Genomic DNA, 16,001 nt, shown 5'->3' on the forward strand with positions numbered 1-16,001 from the left:
GGAGCACAGGCTCCGGACGCGCAGGCTCAGCGGCCATGGCTCACGGGCCCAGCCGCTCCGCGGCATGTGGGATCTTCCCGGACCGGGGCACGAACCCGCGTCCCCTGCATCGGCAGGCGGGCTCTCAACCACTGCACCACCAGGGAAGCCCTCAGCTATGTATTTTTAAAATTAGTTTATACCAATACAACACTTTAAGGAGATGGTCTAGAAATAAGTATCTTAAAAACTGGTAATTTTGAAAAGCATTCTGGATTAACATTGATGTTTACCTCTCTACTCCTTCCCTAATCCCTCTAAGACAACAGTAAAGATTTTTTTAGAGGCATAAACATAGGACAGAGAACGGGAGAGTGGATGACCCAGATGTGAGATACCAACACAGCTCTACTGGTGGGAAAGCGCTGGACCAATGGGCTTAGCAGAACAAGGAGCAGAGAGCTCAGGGAGTCAAGAGGCAAGTCGAGTCCAGTCGGAACGCAGGAAGGAGTCAGCTCTGAAAGCCGTGCTACAGGTAAGGCTGAACACAGGAAGACTCGCAGAAAGTCTAGGTGAAGACCCTTTCCGCATCTAGACTGAAAACAGAAGGTTGACTCGCTGGACATACTGAACCACAGTGCATTTGGCTCCCCTAAAGCCACAGTCCTGCTGAAAACAAGAATTAGGGGAAAGTGCATGTTGGTAGGGCCCTCCCTTCACGCTGACCCTTCCCTCCACTCTATTCTAAGAACTATGAAAACTGGGTTCATATCCCCCAGGCAGGAGTTAGGAGAACTCCTCCCCTGGAAAATCGAACATCCAAGAGAAAAGCTCTGTCAACCGTAGGCTGGTGGAGGGTCTTCCCTGGCAGTCCGGTGGTTAAGACTCCACACTTCCAATACAAGGGGTTTGGGTTCGCTCCCTGGTCAGGGAACTAAGATCCCACATGCCACGTGGCACAGCCAAAAAACAAACAAAAGGCAAAACTGTAGGCTGGGGAGGAGAAAGTGGAGAGGTGGGGCAGTTTCCTGGCTTGGTTACTCCACAGTGAAACCTAATCTTTGACAAGTGCCTCTCATCCACAAGAGCTTCCAATCAGCCTTAATTTATTTATTTTATTTATTTATTTATTTTTGGCTGCGTTGGGTCTTTGTTGCTGTGCTCGGGCTTTTCTCTGGCTGCGGCGAGCGGGGGCTACTCTTTGTTGCAGTGTGCGGGCCTCTCATTGTGGTGGCTTCTCTTGTTGCGGAGCACGGGCTCTAGGTGCGCCGGTTTCAGTAGTTGTGGCACATGGGCTCACTAGTTGTGGCTCGCGGGCTCTAGAGCACAGGCTCAGTAGTGTGGCGCACGGGCTTAGTTTGCTCCGCGGCATGTGGGATCTTCCCGGACCAGGGCTCGAACCCGTGTCCCCTGCATTGGCAGGTGGATTCTTAACCACTGTGCCACCAGGGAAGCCCCCAGTCAGCCTTAAAGTGCCACAGTCCTATCTATGAGCGGACAGCCAAGGTTCACCACACATGCTATGGGGAAAGCCTTAACATAAAAGCCAGAGAACAAAACCAACAGAGGTGGGCAAGGGAGATAGGGACTTGGAAGGAACAGAGGCAATGTAAAAAGCCAAGAAAAAAAAAATTCCATTTAGCTCCCCCATCCCCAATTCATTTCTTCAGTGGAATAAGAGAGATTGCATCCATGTTTTAAAAACAAACAAAATGCTTAATAAAGGGACCAAGGATTAGAAATTTGATACCAGAAACTCAAATAGAAGGGGAAAGATAATGCAGGGAATCTCTCCTAAAGGAGAACAAAAAATGATAAAGATATGGATGGATGGTCAGAGAGAAAAGACTAAAATAAAATTAAATTGGTCCAGGAGGTTTGACACCCATGTTCCACAAAAAGGATGGAGAAAATGGAAGGCAGGAAATCTGAACAAGTAATTCCAGAGCATTTTGCAGGACTGAAGGGCACAGGTTTCCAATGTTAAAGCTCACGAAATAAATGTAAAAAGACAAAATACCAAAGCTGCATCACTGTGAAATTTCGGAACAAGGATAAAAGTAGCTTGTAAAATATTTCAGCGAGGAAAAGAAATTACACCAAAATGATTGAGAAGCAACAGTAATCAAGAGAGTGTGGTACTGGTAAGAGGATAAACAGAGAGACAAATGAAATACAACTGAGAATCCAGAAATAGGGCCATACATCTATGGCCAACTGATTTTTGACTAGAATGCCGAGGCCAATCAATAGAGGGAAAAACAGTCTTTTCAACAAATGGAGCTGGGACAACTGGGTATCCACACACAAAAGAATTGTTGGACCCCCTACCTCAGACCATATATTATACAAAAATTAATTCAAAATGACCTAAAAGTAAGAGATAAAACTCAGAAGACAACATAGAGGTCAGTCTTCATGATCTTGGGTTGACAATGGATTCTTAGACTTAACACCAAAAGCACAAGTGAGAAAAGAAAAAAATAGATAATTGGACTTCATCAGAAACCAGCAAAAACCGAAGGTTTTAAATAAATCAGAGTCTCAACATAACATACTCCAATGTTCAGGTTTCAGTGGGAAATCACTGACTCATGGTGCCGAGAACCAGGAAGATCTCAAACGGAATGAACAAAGACAATCAACATATGCCAACACCAAGATGACAGAACATAGAATTAAGTGACAAAGATATTAATTAAAATGCTTAAATGAGCCATTACAAACAGGCTTGAAACAAAAGGGGGAAAAAAGAAAGTCTCAGCAAATGAATGGAAGAAGTAAAGCACTAAATGGAAATTTTAGAACTGAAAACTATGATAATTAAATTAAAAACTCAATAGATGGGCTCAACAGCATAAAGAAAGGGAGAGGAGAATGAAAACCTGAAAATGGAATAATAGAAATGATCCAACCTGAACAACAGAGAGAAAATAGACTGAAAAAAAACAGACTGAGGGACCCATGGGCCTATAATAAAAGATCTAACATTCATGTTATCAGAGTCACAGAAGGAAAGGAGAAAGAAAGGTGGGTTGAAAAAGTACGTGAATAAATAATGGCTGAAAACTTCTTAAACTTGATAAAAACACAAACCTACAGATCTAAGAATTTGAGTGAATCCCACATAAGATAAACCCAGAGAAGTTCACGTCAAGACACAAGTCAAACTTCTGAAAACTAAAGACAAAGAAAAATCTTGAAAGTGATAGTGAAATGATACCTTCCTATAATGGAAAAAATTCACATGACAGCAGATTTCTCATCAGAAAGCACGGGAGCCAGAAGGACGTGGCACAGCATTTTTCAAGTGCTGAAAGGACTATCAACTCAGAATCCTCTAGCCAGAGAAAAATCCTTCAGGACTGAAGGGGAATGCAAGACATTCTCAGATGAAGGCAAACTAAGAATTTGTTGCTAGCAGACTACCTGAAAAGGATGGCTGGAGAAAATTCTCTAAATAGAAAAGAAATGATAAGGAATCCAGGAACTTCAGGAAGGAAGAACAAATATTGTAAGCAAAAATATGGATCAGTACAATATACTTTCCTTTTCCTCTTGAGTTTTATAAATTATATTTGGCAGTTAAAGCAAAAATTATAATACTATCTGATGTGGTTCTAAAGGTAGGTAGAGGAAATATCAATTATAAATGGTAGGGGGTAAAAAGATGTAAAGGGAAGTAAGGGTTTCTGTACTTCACTCGAATTGGTCAAATGATGACACCATTAGACTGTGATAAGTCTAATATATTTATAGATAGATACTCAAAAAACCACTATTAGATCAATCAAAATGAAATTCTAAAAAATGTTTAAGTAACCTGCGGGAAGGCAGGAAAAAGAAAACAAAAACAGAGAACAAAAATCAAAAAATTAAATGGCAAACTTACACCTAACAAACCAATTATATTAAATGTACATGCTCTAAATACACCAATTGAAATACAGATACTGGCAAATATTGCTGGTGGGACTATAAAATGATCCAGCCACTCTGAAAAATAGTTTGGCAGTCTTTTTAAAAAAATTAGACAAATACTCACTATATAACTCAATAATTGCCACCTGGGGCATTTATCCCATAGAAATCAGAACTTATCCACAGAAAAACTTGTACGCAGTTGTTCATACTATATTTATTCTACAGCCACAAACTATAAACAACCCAAATGTCCATTGATAGATGTATGCATAAACAAATCATCGCGGTATATCCATTGAATGGAATGCTATTCAGCAATAATAAAGAATGAACTATATATACATGCAAAAACGTGGATGAATCTCAAAATAACTATGCTGAAAGAAGCTACACAAAGAGAAAATAGAGAAAAGAGATACAGAGGATATAGTATTATAAACTATTTTAGCTAGAGTCCCAGAGTGAAAAAATGGTTCCGAAGCAATGATTAAACAAGTAATAGTGGAAATTTTTAAAAAACTGATGAACAACGTTAATCCATGGATTCAAGGTACCAGGTAGCAAGTTGGAGAGATTCTTACTGGCCAAATATGGGACAATTTGACCATGGGGGATGGAGGGAAGACAGCAGTGGACTGAAACACATCAAATATGTGTAAGTCCAGGAGTTACAATGATATTTTCAAAAGCTCATTAGTCACTGCTGAAGAACTGCCAGGATATCAACTCATTCTGAAAATTAATAAAGGGAAAAATTGAGCACTTATCCTTCCTTTCCTGTGTATTTCAGTCATCAAATAGCTGATGAGGTAAAGTTCTTCTTTATATCGGATTCACAGCTAAGAAACGCAGATGGAATGATAGAAAATTACTGTTGTGGGACCCTTAAGGAAATAACGGATGTCAGCAATGACTGTCAGGGCTACTGGAACCACTAGTGAAAGGTTTATGGGGAACGCTGAAATGGAAGGATTCTGCTGACACCATATGACCCACTGGTTGATCTCAGCATCACTAAAAGGGAGCATCCCTGATGTGACACAACAGGAATTAGCCAGAAGCACCTGCAGCTTTGTCAGGAAAAAAACAAAACCTGAGGGACTTCCCTGGTGGTGCAGTGGTTAAGAATCCACCTGCCAATGCAGGGGACACAGGTTCGAGCCCTGGTCCGGGAAGATCCCACATGCCGCGGAGCAACTAAGCCCGTACGCCACAACTACTGAGCCTGCGCACCACAACAACTGAGCCCACGCGCCTAGAGCCTGTGCTCCACAAGAGAAGCCACCGCAATGAGAAGCCCGTGCACCACCATGAAGAGTAGCCCCCGCTCGCCACAACTAGAGAAAGCCCGCGTGCAGCAGTGAAGACACAACGCAGCCAAAGGTAATAAATAAATAAAAATTAAAAAGCTTTAGGGCTTCCCTGGTGGCGCAGTGGTCGAGAGTCCGCCTGCCGATGCAGGGGACAAGGGTTCGTGCCCCGGTCTGGGAAGATCCCACCTGCCGCGGAGCGGCTGGGCCCGTGAGCCATGGCCGCTGAACCTGCGCGTCAAAAAAAAAAAGCTTTAAAAAAAATATGAATCTAATCAAGCTTCTAATTCTAGTGACCACTTTGATGGAAATAAAGGGGAAAAGGAACACCTGTCATCAACTCTCTGAGGATGCAGCCAACCAAAACTGAAGTCTGACCAGTCAATCTACAGAGACAAATGGCCTCATTTCATCAATAATAAGGGACCACGGAGAAGAGGGAAAGTGAATAAACAGCTGTATAATATTCCATCCCAAAAAAACCACATACTTCAAAAAAATTATTTCCTATCAATACTAGTTTTTGTATATATGACATTTAAATTTGTAAAACCAGTTTTTTGTATACATGTGACACTTAAATTTTTAAAATCACTCTATCCCCTATTAGTAGTCAATCCTTTTAGTTTTATCCTTTATCTACCCACAAGTATATATTAAAAATATCATGAAAGAAAAACTACCAAGAATATGAGAATATTGTATAAATTAGATATTCTCACTATTTTCCAAACTAATAACTTTCTTAAATCACTTTTTTGATGGACAGTAGTTTTTTTTTAAAGTGACATCCATCCCCCCCATCTTCCTTTACATGGAAAGGTCTGCATCAGTAAAGATGCTGGAGGCCCCGCCGACCATACCCCTCCCCCCTCGCTGGGAAGCCCATTGGGCAGACGCTCCTTCCGTTTCTCTTCCTTCCCCGTCACAGGCCATTAGAGTTACTCTCCTCTGCTGATGGCTACGAAAATTTATCTCAGACCTTCACCTTGTTCCTTGCACATCATAGCTAGAATATTTTGCCTTTCTTAAATTAAAATCAAAGTACCTATAAATATAAAGCCAGTATCAGCCATGAGTGGTCACCTTCAACATCCAGAGGAAGTGTCTCATGTCCATTGTGAGCTCATGGGGAGGGGCTGCATTTGGTCTGCAGTAAACTGTGTAGATCTCCCAGCACTTATCCACGTAATTCATTGAATAGAGTGTCCGGTGGGCCTCGCAGAATAAATTGCCTAAAGATGTAATGGAAAGATAAACATTCAAAAGATGATTACAAAACTCTATTTTGGAAAAAATTATGGTAAATATAATCCTATTGGTTTTGTATTTACCTTTTACACGGCAGGCATTTGGGCGAATGTTCTCATTCATCAGTTTTGTAAAACACAAAAAGAGTGACGGGCTTCTGTCTCTGTGATTAAGAAGATACCATAATCACTGCTCCTTCCAGGAGGTGGAACTTAATTCCCCTCCCCTTGAGTATGCGGTGGGCTTAGTAACTGGCTTCTAACAAGTAGAGTATAGCAAGGGGAAAACAGTAAGTCTGCAGTAGAGAAACAGGGCTGACAGCACTTAACCACGTGATCAAGGTTAACATCCCCAGTAATGAGACGGATCGACATCATTTACCTGATAGGATGGTATTCTTCCCCCAAACTCAAAACCTCAGTGTGATGATGAAAAAAATCAGCAAACTGAAATCGAGGGGCATTTTACAAAATAACTGACCAATATTCTTCCGAAGTGTCATGGTCATAAAAGACAAAGAAACTGGGCTTCCCTGGTGGCGCAGTGGTTGCGCGTCCGCCTGCCGAACAAGACAAAGAAACTATCACAGCTGTCGGGGACCAAGGAGATGTGATAAACACAAGGTGGGATCCTGGATTCGGTCTTGAAACAGAAAAGGGAAAAAACTCAGGAAGTCCTAAAAAACCCTGTAATTTAGTTAATGGTGGTGTAGCAATGTTAATTCCTTAATTTTGATAAGTGTCGACGGGAGAGGCCACAACAGAGGGAGGCCCGCATACCACAAGAAAAAAAAAAAAAAAAAAATATATATATAATATATATATAACAAGACAAAGAAACTATCACAGCTGTCGGGGACTAAGGAGATGTGATAAACACAAGGTGGGATCCTGGATTCGGTCTTGAAACAGAAAAGGGAAAAAACTCAGGAAGTCCTAAAAAACCCTGTAATTTAGTTAATGGTGGTGTAGCAATGTTAATTCCTTAATTTTGATAAGTGTACCATGGTTCTGTAAGATGTAATAATTAGGGAAAGCTGGATGAAGGGTATATAGGAATTCTCTGTGTTACGAGAATTGTGTTGGCGACACTCTGTAAATCAACAATTATTTCAAAATAGTTTTTTTTTTTTTTTTAAAGATACAGTATCAGTTTTGCTCTGAGAAAGACAGGAAATTCTGGTCTAAGGAAGAGCTGGTGGTGACTATTTCTGAATAAAAACTTGAGGGCTATGTGCAGAATTGAAACATGACCCATGTCGGAAGGGTTTTCAAAATTTAATCTTGTTTCTCGCGGTTTTGTGGTTAATATTTGTGGGAAACTTTTGTTTCTGATCCTTCATTTCAAGAGTATGAAAAATAATAATATCGAAGAAAAAAGAACAATATCATAACAATCCTAACAGTGAGCTCTGCCCTCATCCTATCACGGGGTCCAGGAGTACTTACTGGTATTCTTTGTGATGGATGTGGTAAGCCAACTGCAGGAGATAATTCAAAAATGTTCTCAAAAGTATTGTTGTAAATGGAGAATGAATTTCTTCAACTGGTATGTCCTTATTGGCTAAAACAAGAAAATTGGGGAGGATGACTGGTGGTCTCTAGAACCTTCTATCTTATTTGCTCCTGGTACACAACTCAAAGAACTGAATACAGTGGAGTACATTTTCTTCCTAGAGACTACCCTGAACAGCATATAAGCCTCCACCTGAACATTAAGGTCCACACGAAAGAGCTCCATCTGGTCACTTTACAAGAAACTTACGAGATACCTTGTCCTGGTGTTTTTCAAAGTGGTCTGAGCCACAGTCTGATTTAGGCTGCTAATTCTAAGTGGGTTTGAAGTGTGTTTCAGACACTGAAATTTGAAGTAAATAGGCGTTAGTTCTAACATCAAGAAGGTGATCTGAGGCCTTCGAGCCTGCCTGCCTGCCACAATTCAGCTGAAAGGAATAAAGCCTTCAAAGTTGTTAATTTTACTGCAGGGACTTTTCAACTTGAAATCAAGCCCAAGCCCAAGATTATCTAAAGCCTTTTTTTTTTTTTTAATTTATTTATTTATTTTTGGTTGCATTGGGTCTTCGTTGCTGCGCGCAGGCTTTCTCTAGTTGCGAAGCACAGGCTTCTCATTGCGGTGGCTTCTCTTGTTGCAGAGCATGGGCTCCAGGCACGCGGGCTTCAGTAGTTGTGGCGCACGGGCTCAGTAGTTGTGGCTCGCGCGCTCTAGGGCGCAGGCTCAGTAGTTGTGGCGCACAGGATTAGTTGCTCTGCGGCACGTGGGATCTTCCCGGACCAGGGCTCGAACCCGTGTCCCCTGCATTGGCAGGCAAATTCTTAACCTCTGCGCCACCAGGGAGGCCCTCTAAAGCCTTTTCTAGGCTATTCCAAGCCCTCCCTGATCCTCTCTGCTTGTGACCTGACAACTGGGCGGTTTGGGGGCTTTTTTTGGGGGGTGGGGGGTGGATTGTTGCTCTTTTCTCAGGGGTAGGCAGGCTCCTCTGTAAAGGGCCAGACGGTAAATATTTTAGGCTCTGTGGGCCAGCCTCTGTCACAGCCACTGAGCTCTGCTGGTGCAGGGCAAAAGAAGCCACAGACAAGATGACAACAAATGAGCATGGCTGTGTTCCAATAAAACTTTATTTACAAGAACACGCAGTTGGGCTGGATTTGGCCCACGGGCCGACTTTGCTGCCCCTGCTAGAGATGGTCTGTGACTGTTGCTGTTATTTCACGAGATTCTCTCCTCAGTCACATTTTAAGCACCTTGGGAACACGACCATGTGTTGCTTTCTGGAACACCTCTCCCAACATCTGCCTTCCTCACTCCCTCAACATTTCCTAACTGGTGTCAGGGCGCTGTGATGTTATACTACTCTTTAAGCCAGATGCGAAGGATCTGGAATACTCACCACTTAGTACCCTGTCCATATCGGCGAGGGTTATCTTATGATGATGGAATTTGCAATCTTTTAGGAACCTCCAGAAGTGAAGCTTTGTCATCTGAAAGGTGTTATCCAGAGAGTGATCACATCCTAGGCTGCTGTAAAAGCTATAGATTCTTCTTAATTCTGTAATATTTCTTAAGATAGCATATTCTACCTGAAAAGGGAAAGCCATACATATCTTCATCTTACCTGATAAGAGCAAAGGTGAAAGAAAACCTGTTTTCTAAATTAAACGAGGTAACACATGCAATCTCATTCACCTCTTACCACTGTAAGGGCTCAATAAACGTTACCTTCTCCCCACCCATCCCCAGGTCAGTAAAGTGCAATTTCTGAATAAGAGTAGAAAGACATGCTGTTATCTGGACAGTGGAATTACTTTCATGCTGCTCTGTCCAATCCTATCCTGTTTCATCCTGTCTCAATGACAGCGATAAAATTCCCTTGTCTCCAGATCGCGACACCTCATGGACACAGACATGAAAATCTTCAACAAAATATTAGCAAACCAGGGAATTCCCTGGCGGTCCAGCAGCTAGGACTCCACACTTCCACTGCCGGGGGCCTGGGTTTGATCCCTAGTCGGGAAACCGAGATCTCACAAGCCACGCAGCATGGCCAAAAATAAATAATTAATTAATTTAAAATCCTTTTTAAAATAAAAGACATTCAGTACACGACAGCAGTCACCAACTGCATCTTCCCAGGACTGTGGAGAGTCTGCTAATGTTTTCGCCTAAAATATAGATTTGTAACAATACGGAAGGTTTCTACCTGCTTCTTTTCTTCTGATTGGTCTCTCTCCGGGTACATTTTCAGCAACAAACTGAGATCCAGCTCGATGCTCGAGCCTAACATGGAATTACTTTCACTGCCATCAAGCTTTCTGGTGATTTCTAGCAGATGAGGACAAATATACAGCATAAATGTGAAAAACAATGTTAAAATATTTCAATGGCCTGTCAAAATGATTTTCTGCAGAAGTGTGACATAAGAGTATTCAAAAACCTATAAGAAAGCAGTTGCTCACAGGAAACTTGTGCTTTCTGCAATATTAGATGTATTTCTGATGCAGTGTTACACATTAATTTGCCTTTAGCTGACGGGTGGACGCTCCCTACCGGCACTGACGGAGGGTCTGCAATCCTGGCTCCTGAGGGCAGATTCTGGAGCCGTGTCCAGGTGGCTCATCAGTTCGCCTTCAAGATTTGGAAACTCTGCTATGTGGTCATCGGAAAATGGGCCATCATACACACGCCCATTCTTAAAAGTTAACTGGCCCTGCAGAGAGAATAATAACTTTCTGCAGCTTAGGAAAAGCACTTTTAGGAAACCATTGGTAGGGACTTCCCTGGTGGTCCAGTGGTTAAGAAACCCCCTTCCAATGCCGGGGACGTGGTTCGATCCCTGCTCGGGGAACTAAGATCCCACATGCCGTGGGGCAACTAAGCCCGAGCGCGCCAGAGCCTGCGCGCCACGACTAGAGAGCCCGTGTGTCCCAACTACTGAGCCCGCATGCCCTGGAGCCTGCGTGCCACGACGAGGACCCAATGCAGCCAAAGAAAGAAAGAAATATTTTTTTTAAATTATAGACAAAGAAAACCATTGGTAAACGTACATCAATATCTTTTTCAAGGGTTTGGAGGCTTCTGTTCGCTTGTTAAGATCTGCACTTAGTCCACATACCGTCAGGCTCCTAGAGTCTCTTGTCACCGTGTAGATCTCTCTCCTCTTCCCGATCCCCCTTCTCTCCCCTCACTGTATCTGCCCCACAACCTCTCCCCAGCTTTAAGCACCCCTAGGTCACAGAATGTGGCTTATTAAATATGCTGATGACCAGCAGAGGTGCCTGTCACGGAATGGGGACTCTCTTGGTATTTATCAAACCCAGGCCAGTGGTTGGTCTGACTCAAAAGGTGGGCAAATGACCCCCAGTTCGGCTCAGTGAAGCTCAAGATGTTTGTGGAAAACTTCTCCAAAAAGAGTTTCTTCTCTCCTTCTACTTAGCGGGGTATGTAGACGTGAAGCCTGGAACCACAGCAGCCGTCTTGCAGTCATAAGGGAGGGCAGCATAATTGTGAAGCTGACATGGTAGGAGACATGGATGGATGGAGGAGAAACCCTGACGTCATGGAGCTGCTGAATCAAACCAACACTGAAACCCACATTATTCTTTATCATTTATGGAAGATTAAGCTAGATTTTCTGTTACTTGCAACCAAAACCACCCTAACATACACACACACACCAGACTAATTAAATGACCTCTAAATACAGAGGAAATTGATGATACGTTAGAAGTTATTTTAAAATTTATGTAATCATCTTAACAAAACAGTAAGTTATCCTATGCAAAATGGATAATGCGCTTTACTAGAGAATGACATGCCTTTACATAATCTTTAAAATGTAATCTTCACAGGTCTGTACTCACCATGCCATGTTTTTTATTGGCAACCCATTCTCCCTCATACATGGCTCCACTGGCATAGTAGAACTTTCCACGGCCATGACGGTATCCATTCACAAACTCTCCTACATACTCATTTCTCAAAGGATACTGGGAGTAGGGGATTCTCTTTAGAAACCATGTGTGTGTGCCAAAACCGTTCTGAAAAGAAAGCAAATTTCCATGAGAAATGCTCAAAATGTTTCCTCTTTTTACCCAAATCCATTTAAAATTAGGTGTGAATCAAGTACAGGGACCCATTTGAAGGGCAAAGAGCGTGCGTGGCGGCGTCTCACAGACTCGGGTTCAGCCTCAGCTCAGTTATTTACAAACCAGCCCTTTGACGTAAGGCTCGTTAGTTAAGCCCTCTGGGTCTCATCTATAAAAGGAAATAACACCTACCACAGGTTGGATGTAATAATTGAAAATAGTGTATATAAAGTGCCTGGCTTAATATTATTTTAAATTTTAATTATTTTTAACATACAGATTGATAAAAATATTCCCTCCTCAACCCCACATTCCAGAGGTAACTACTAGTTGGGTTTGAAATTCACCTCTGTTTTCCCCAGGCACATACAATCATACTAAAGCAACATATTATACACATATATAAAGACATACACAATTTTTTCAACAATGGAATGTTTCTATATATACACCATTTTTTAAAAAATCCTATCTGACTTTATTCATTGTTATCCAAGCTTACACAGCTTGGATATACATACGATTCTGTAAATTCTGGGTATATACTGAAGAGAAATGAAAGCAGGGAATCGAACAAACAATGTGTACACTCATGTTCATAGCAACATTTGCAACAGCCGAAAGGTGAAAGCAACCCAAGTGTCTGTTGAGGAATGAATAAACAAAATGTGCTCCATCCATACTATGGAAGATGATTCAGTCTTAAAAAGGAAGGAAATCCTGACACATGCTTACAGCGTGGATGAACCTTGAAGACAGTATGCTAAGTGAAATAGGCTGTTCACGAAAGGACAAATACTATATGATTTTACTTAGATGAGGTGTCTAGAATAGTCACATTCACAGAGACAGACAGTAGAATGGTGGGTGCCAGGGGCTGGGGGGAGGGGAAGTGTGGAGTTATTGTTTAATAGGTACAGAGTCTCAGTTTTGCAAGGTGAAAAGAATTCTGTGGATGGATGGCGGTGACGGCTGAACACAGTGTGAATGTACTTAACACTGAACTATATACACTTAAAAATGGTTAAGACGGTAAGTTATATTTTACCACCATGAAAATTAAAAAGAAGAAAACCAAGTTGGAGTGGCCATATTCATATCAGAAAAAGTAGAGCTCAGAGAAATAAAAATCACCAGGGTTGAAGAATGACATTATAAAATTATAAAAAGGGTCAACTCACCAGGAAGACATAGCAATCCTAAATGTGACATAACAACAAACTGTCAAAATATATGAAGTAAAAACTGATAGATCTGAAAGGAGAAACAGACAAATCCACAACTATACTTGGATACTTAAACACGCTTCTCTCAGAAATGGATAGAAAAAGTTGACAGACAATGAGTAATGATATAGAAGATCTGAACAACACTATCAACCAACTTGATCTAACTGACATCTATAGAAAACTCCACTCAACAAAATCAGAAATACACGTAACATTCACCAAGATAGACCAAAATAAACCTCAACATACTGAAAAGAAATGCAATTATAGACAGTATGTTCTCTGACCACAGTGGAATTAAACACACAAAAAAAACAACAGAGAAGTATCTGGGAAAATACCCAAGTATCTGAAAAGTAAACAACATACTTCAAAATAATTTATAGGCCAAAGAGGAAGTCATGGGGAAATTAGAAAATATTTTGAACTGAACAAAACTTAAAAAACATGATATATTGAAATAAGTGGGATACAGATAAAGCAGTGCTAAGAGGAAAAATTGTAGTATTAAATGTTTATATTAGGAAGAAATAAATGTCTCAAATCAATAAAGCATCCATACAACTCTGGGAAAAGAGCAAATTAAACCCAAAGCATGCAGAAGGAAGGTAATAACAAGAATAGATATCAGTTATTTTGAAAAACATCAAAGAAAACAAAACTAAAATTGGCTCTTTGATAATTTTAATGAAATTGATGCATCTCTAGCAAGACTGATGAAGAAGAGAGAAAGCACAAATTACTAATATTAGAAGAAAGAGGGACCATCACTATAGATCCTATATATATATTAAAAGAATACGGTAATGTTATAAACAACCTGGCGCCAATAACATTAACAATTTCTATGAAGCAAGCAAACCCCTTCAGTATAACACAAACTTCCACAGCTTACTTAAGAAATAGATAACCTGAATACACATCATTTACTAAAGAAATTGATTTTATAGTTAATATGTAGTTAATTTAATCATCCCACAAAGACAACTCCAGGCCCAGAAGGCTTCACTGGCAATATTCAACTATATGGCTAAGGAAGAGATAATGCCAATGCTACAAACTTCCAAAAAATTGAAGAGAACACTTCCCAATTCATTTTGTGAAGCTGACATTACCCTGATTACAACAAGCTGACAAGATGTTATAAGGAAATAATACTATAGATCAATATCCCTCATGAACATGGACACAAAAATTCTCAACAAAATATTAGGAAATTAAACCCAGCAAGATATAAAAAGGATAATATCATCATGGCCAAGTTGGGTTTGTCCCAGGAATGCAAGATTGGCTCAACATTTGAAAATCAATTAATCTAACTCAACCAATCAAGAGACTGGAGAAGAAAAACCACATGATCATCTGACTGGAGGCAGAAAAAGCACTAGACAAAATTCAATATCTATTCATGATGAAAACTGTTAAGCAAATTAAGAATTAAAAAGTGCTTCCTCAACCTGATAAAGGGTAGCTACAAAAAACCTACAGCTAACATCATGCTTGATGAGAGACTGAATTCTTTCACACTAAGGTCAGGAACAATGTGAGGATGTCCACTCCCTCCACTCCTAGTCAATGTCACAAAATATCCTGGAGGTCTTAGCCAGTTCAATAAAGCAAGAGAAAAAAATGGCATACAGAGTAGAAAGAAACATAAAGTTGACTGTATTTGCAGGCATGGTTATCTAGATTAAAAAGTCCTAAAGAGTCTACAAAAAAGCGACTAGGACTATTATGTGAGTTTAGCAAGGTCCCCAATTAGTAGGTTAATATATAAGATGTCATCAGAAAATCCTAGCTATATAAACTATATAAAATTAACCATAGAAAGCTTTCCTTTTCTGTGCAGGAAATACATAGCTTTTTTTTTTTTAATTTATTTATTTTATTTATTTATTTTGGGCTGTGTTGGGTCTTCATTGCTGTGCGTGGGCTTTCTCTAGTTGCGGTGAGCGGGGGCTACTCTTCGTTGTGGTGCGCAGGCTTCTCATTGCGGTGGCTTCTCTTGTTGCAGAGCACAGCTCTAGGCACGCGGGCTTCAGTAGTTGTGGCTCGCAGGCTCTGTACTTGCGGCGCACGGGTTTAGTTGCTCCGCGGCATGTGGGATCTTCCCGGACCGGGGCTCAAACCTGTGTCCCCTGCATTAGCAGGTGGATTCCTAACCACTGCGCCACCAGGGAAGCCCAATACATAGCTTTTAAAATGTAAATAGGGCTTCCCTGGTGGCGCAGTGGTTGAGAGTACACCTGCCAATGCAGGGGACACAGGTTCGTGCCCCGGTCCGGGAAGATCCCACATGCCGCGGAGCGGCTGGGCCCGTGAGCCATGGCTTCTGAGCCTGCGCGTCCGGAGCCTGTGCTCCGCAACGGGAGAGGCCACAACAGTGAGAGGCCCGCGTACCGCAAAAAAAAATTTTTTTAATTAAAAAAAAATAATCGCTTATTATATGCCAGGCACTATTTCGTATTTATTCAGTCTCCATAATAACCCTCTGATGCAGGTACTGTTATTTAGGGGATAGTTGCTTCTTAAGCCCCGTAACAAGTAGCATCTTGAAGCACTGCAGAGAAATGGTAACAGGTAATAATCCCATATTCCAAGGCAGTTGGCAAGTCTGGATCTGCTTTGGTCTTTTGACCAAACTTCTTTGAGCCTTGTTATCGTCATTTAAGATCTCTACTATAATTCTTTATCAAAAGTGATCA

The 16,001-nt window shown here is 41.2% G+C and overlaps 1 protein-coding gene across 6 annotated transcripts in view; it reads right to left on the reverse strand.

Moving 5' to 3' along the window:
• Positions 1–16,001, reverse strand: part of LOC102974876 (radial spoke head 10 homolog B) — a 38,998-nt gene that overhangs the window by 11,052 nt on the left and 11,945 nt on the right. For all 6 annotated transcript variants that reach the window (XR_008619199.1, XM_028499182.2, XM_028499183.2 and 3 more), the window contains exons 7-13: positions 11,843–12,019; positions 10,530–10,689; positions 10,183–10,304; positions 9,373–9,562; positions 7,913–8,027; positions 6,548–6,627; positions 6,300–6,448 (exon numbers count right to left, since the gene is read on the reverse strand). Coding sequence is in view for 5 of the 6 variants with exons in the window: in XM_028499182.2 (XP_028354983.1) it covers positions 6,300–6,448; positions 6,548–6,627; positions 7,913–8,027; positions 9,373–9,562; positions 10,183–10,304; positions 10,530–10,689; positions 11,843–12,019 (993 nt within the window). In the remaining variant the exon portion in view is untranslated. The remainder of the gene's footprint in view (positions 1–6,299; positions 6,449–6,547; positions 6,628–7,912; positions 8,028–9,372; positions 9,563–10,182; positions 10,305–10,529; positions 10,690–11,842; positions 12,020–16,001) is intronic.

This window comes from Physeter macrocephalus, chromosome 14, assembly GCF_002837175.3.
Source record: "Physeter macrocephalus isolate SW-GA chromosome 14, ASM283717v5, whole genome shotgun sequence".
Lineage (NCBI taxonomy): Eukaryota > Metazoa > Chordata > Mammalia > Artiodactyla > Physeteridae > Physeter > Physeter macrocephalus.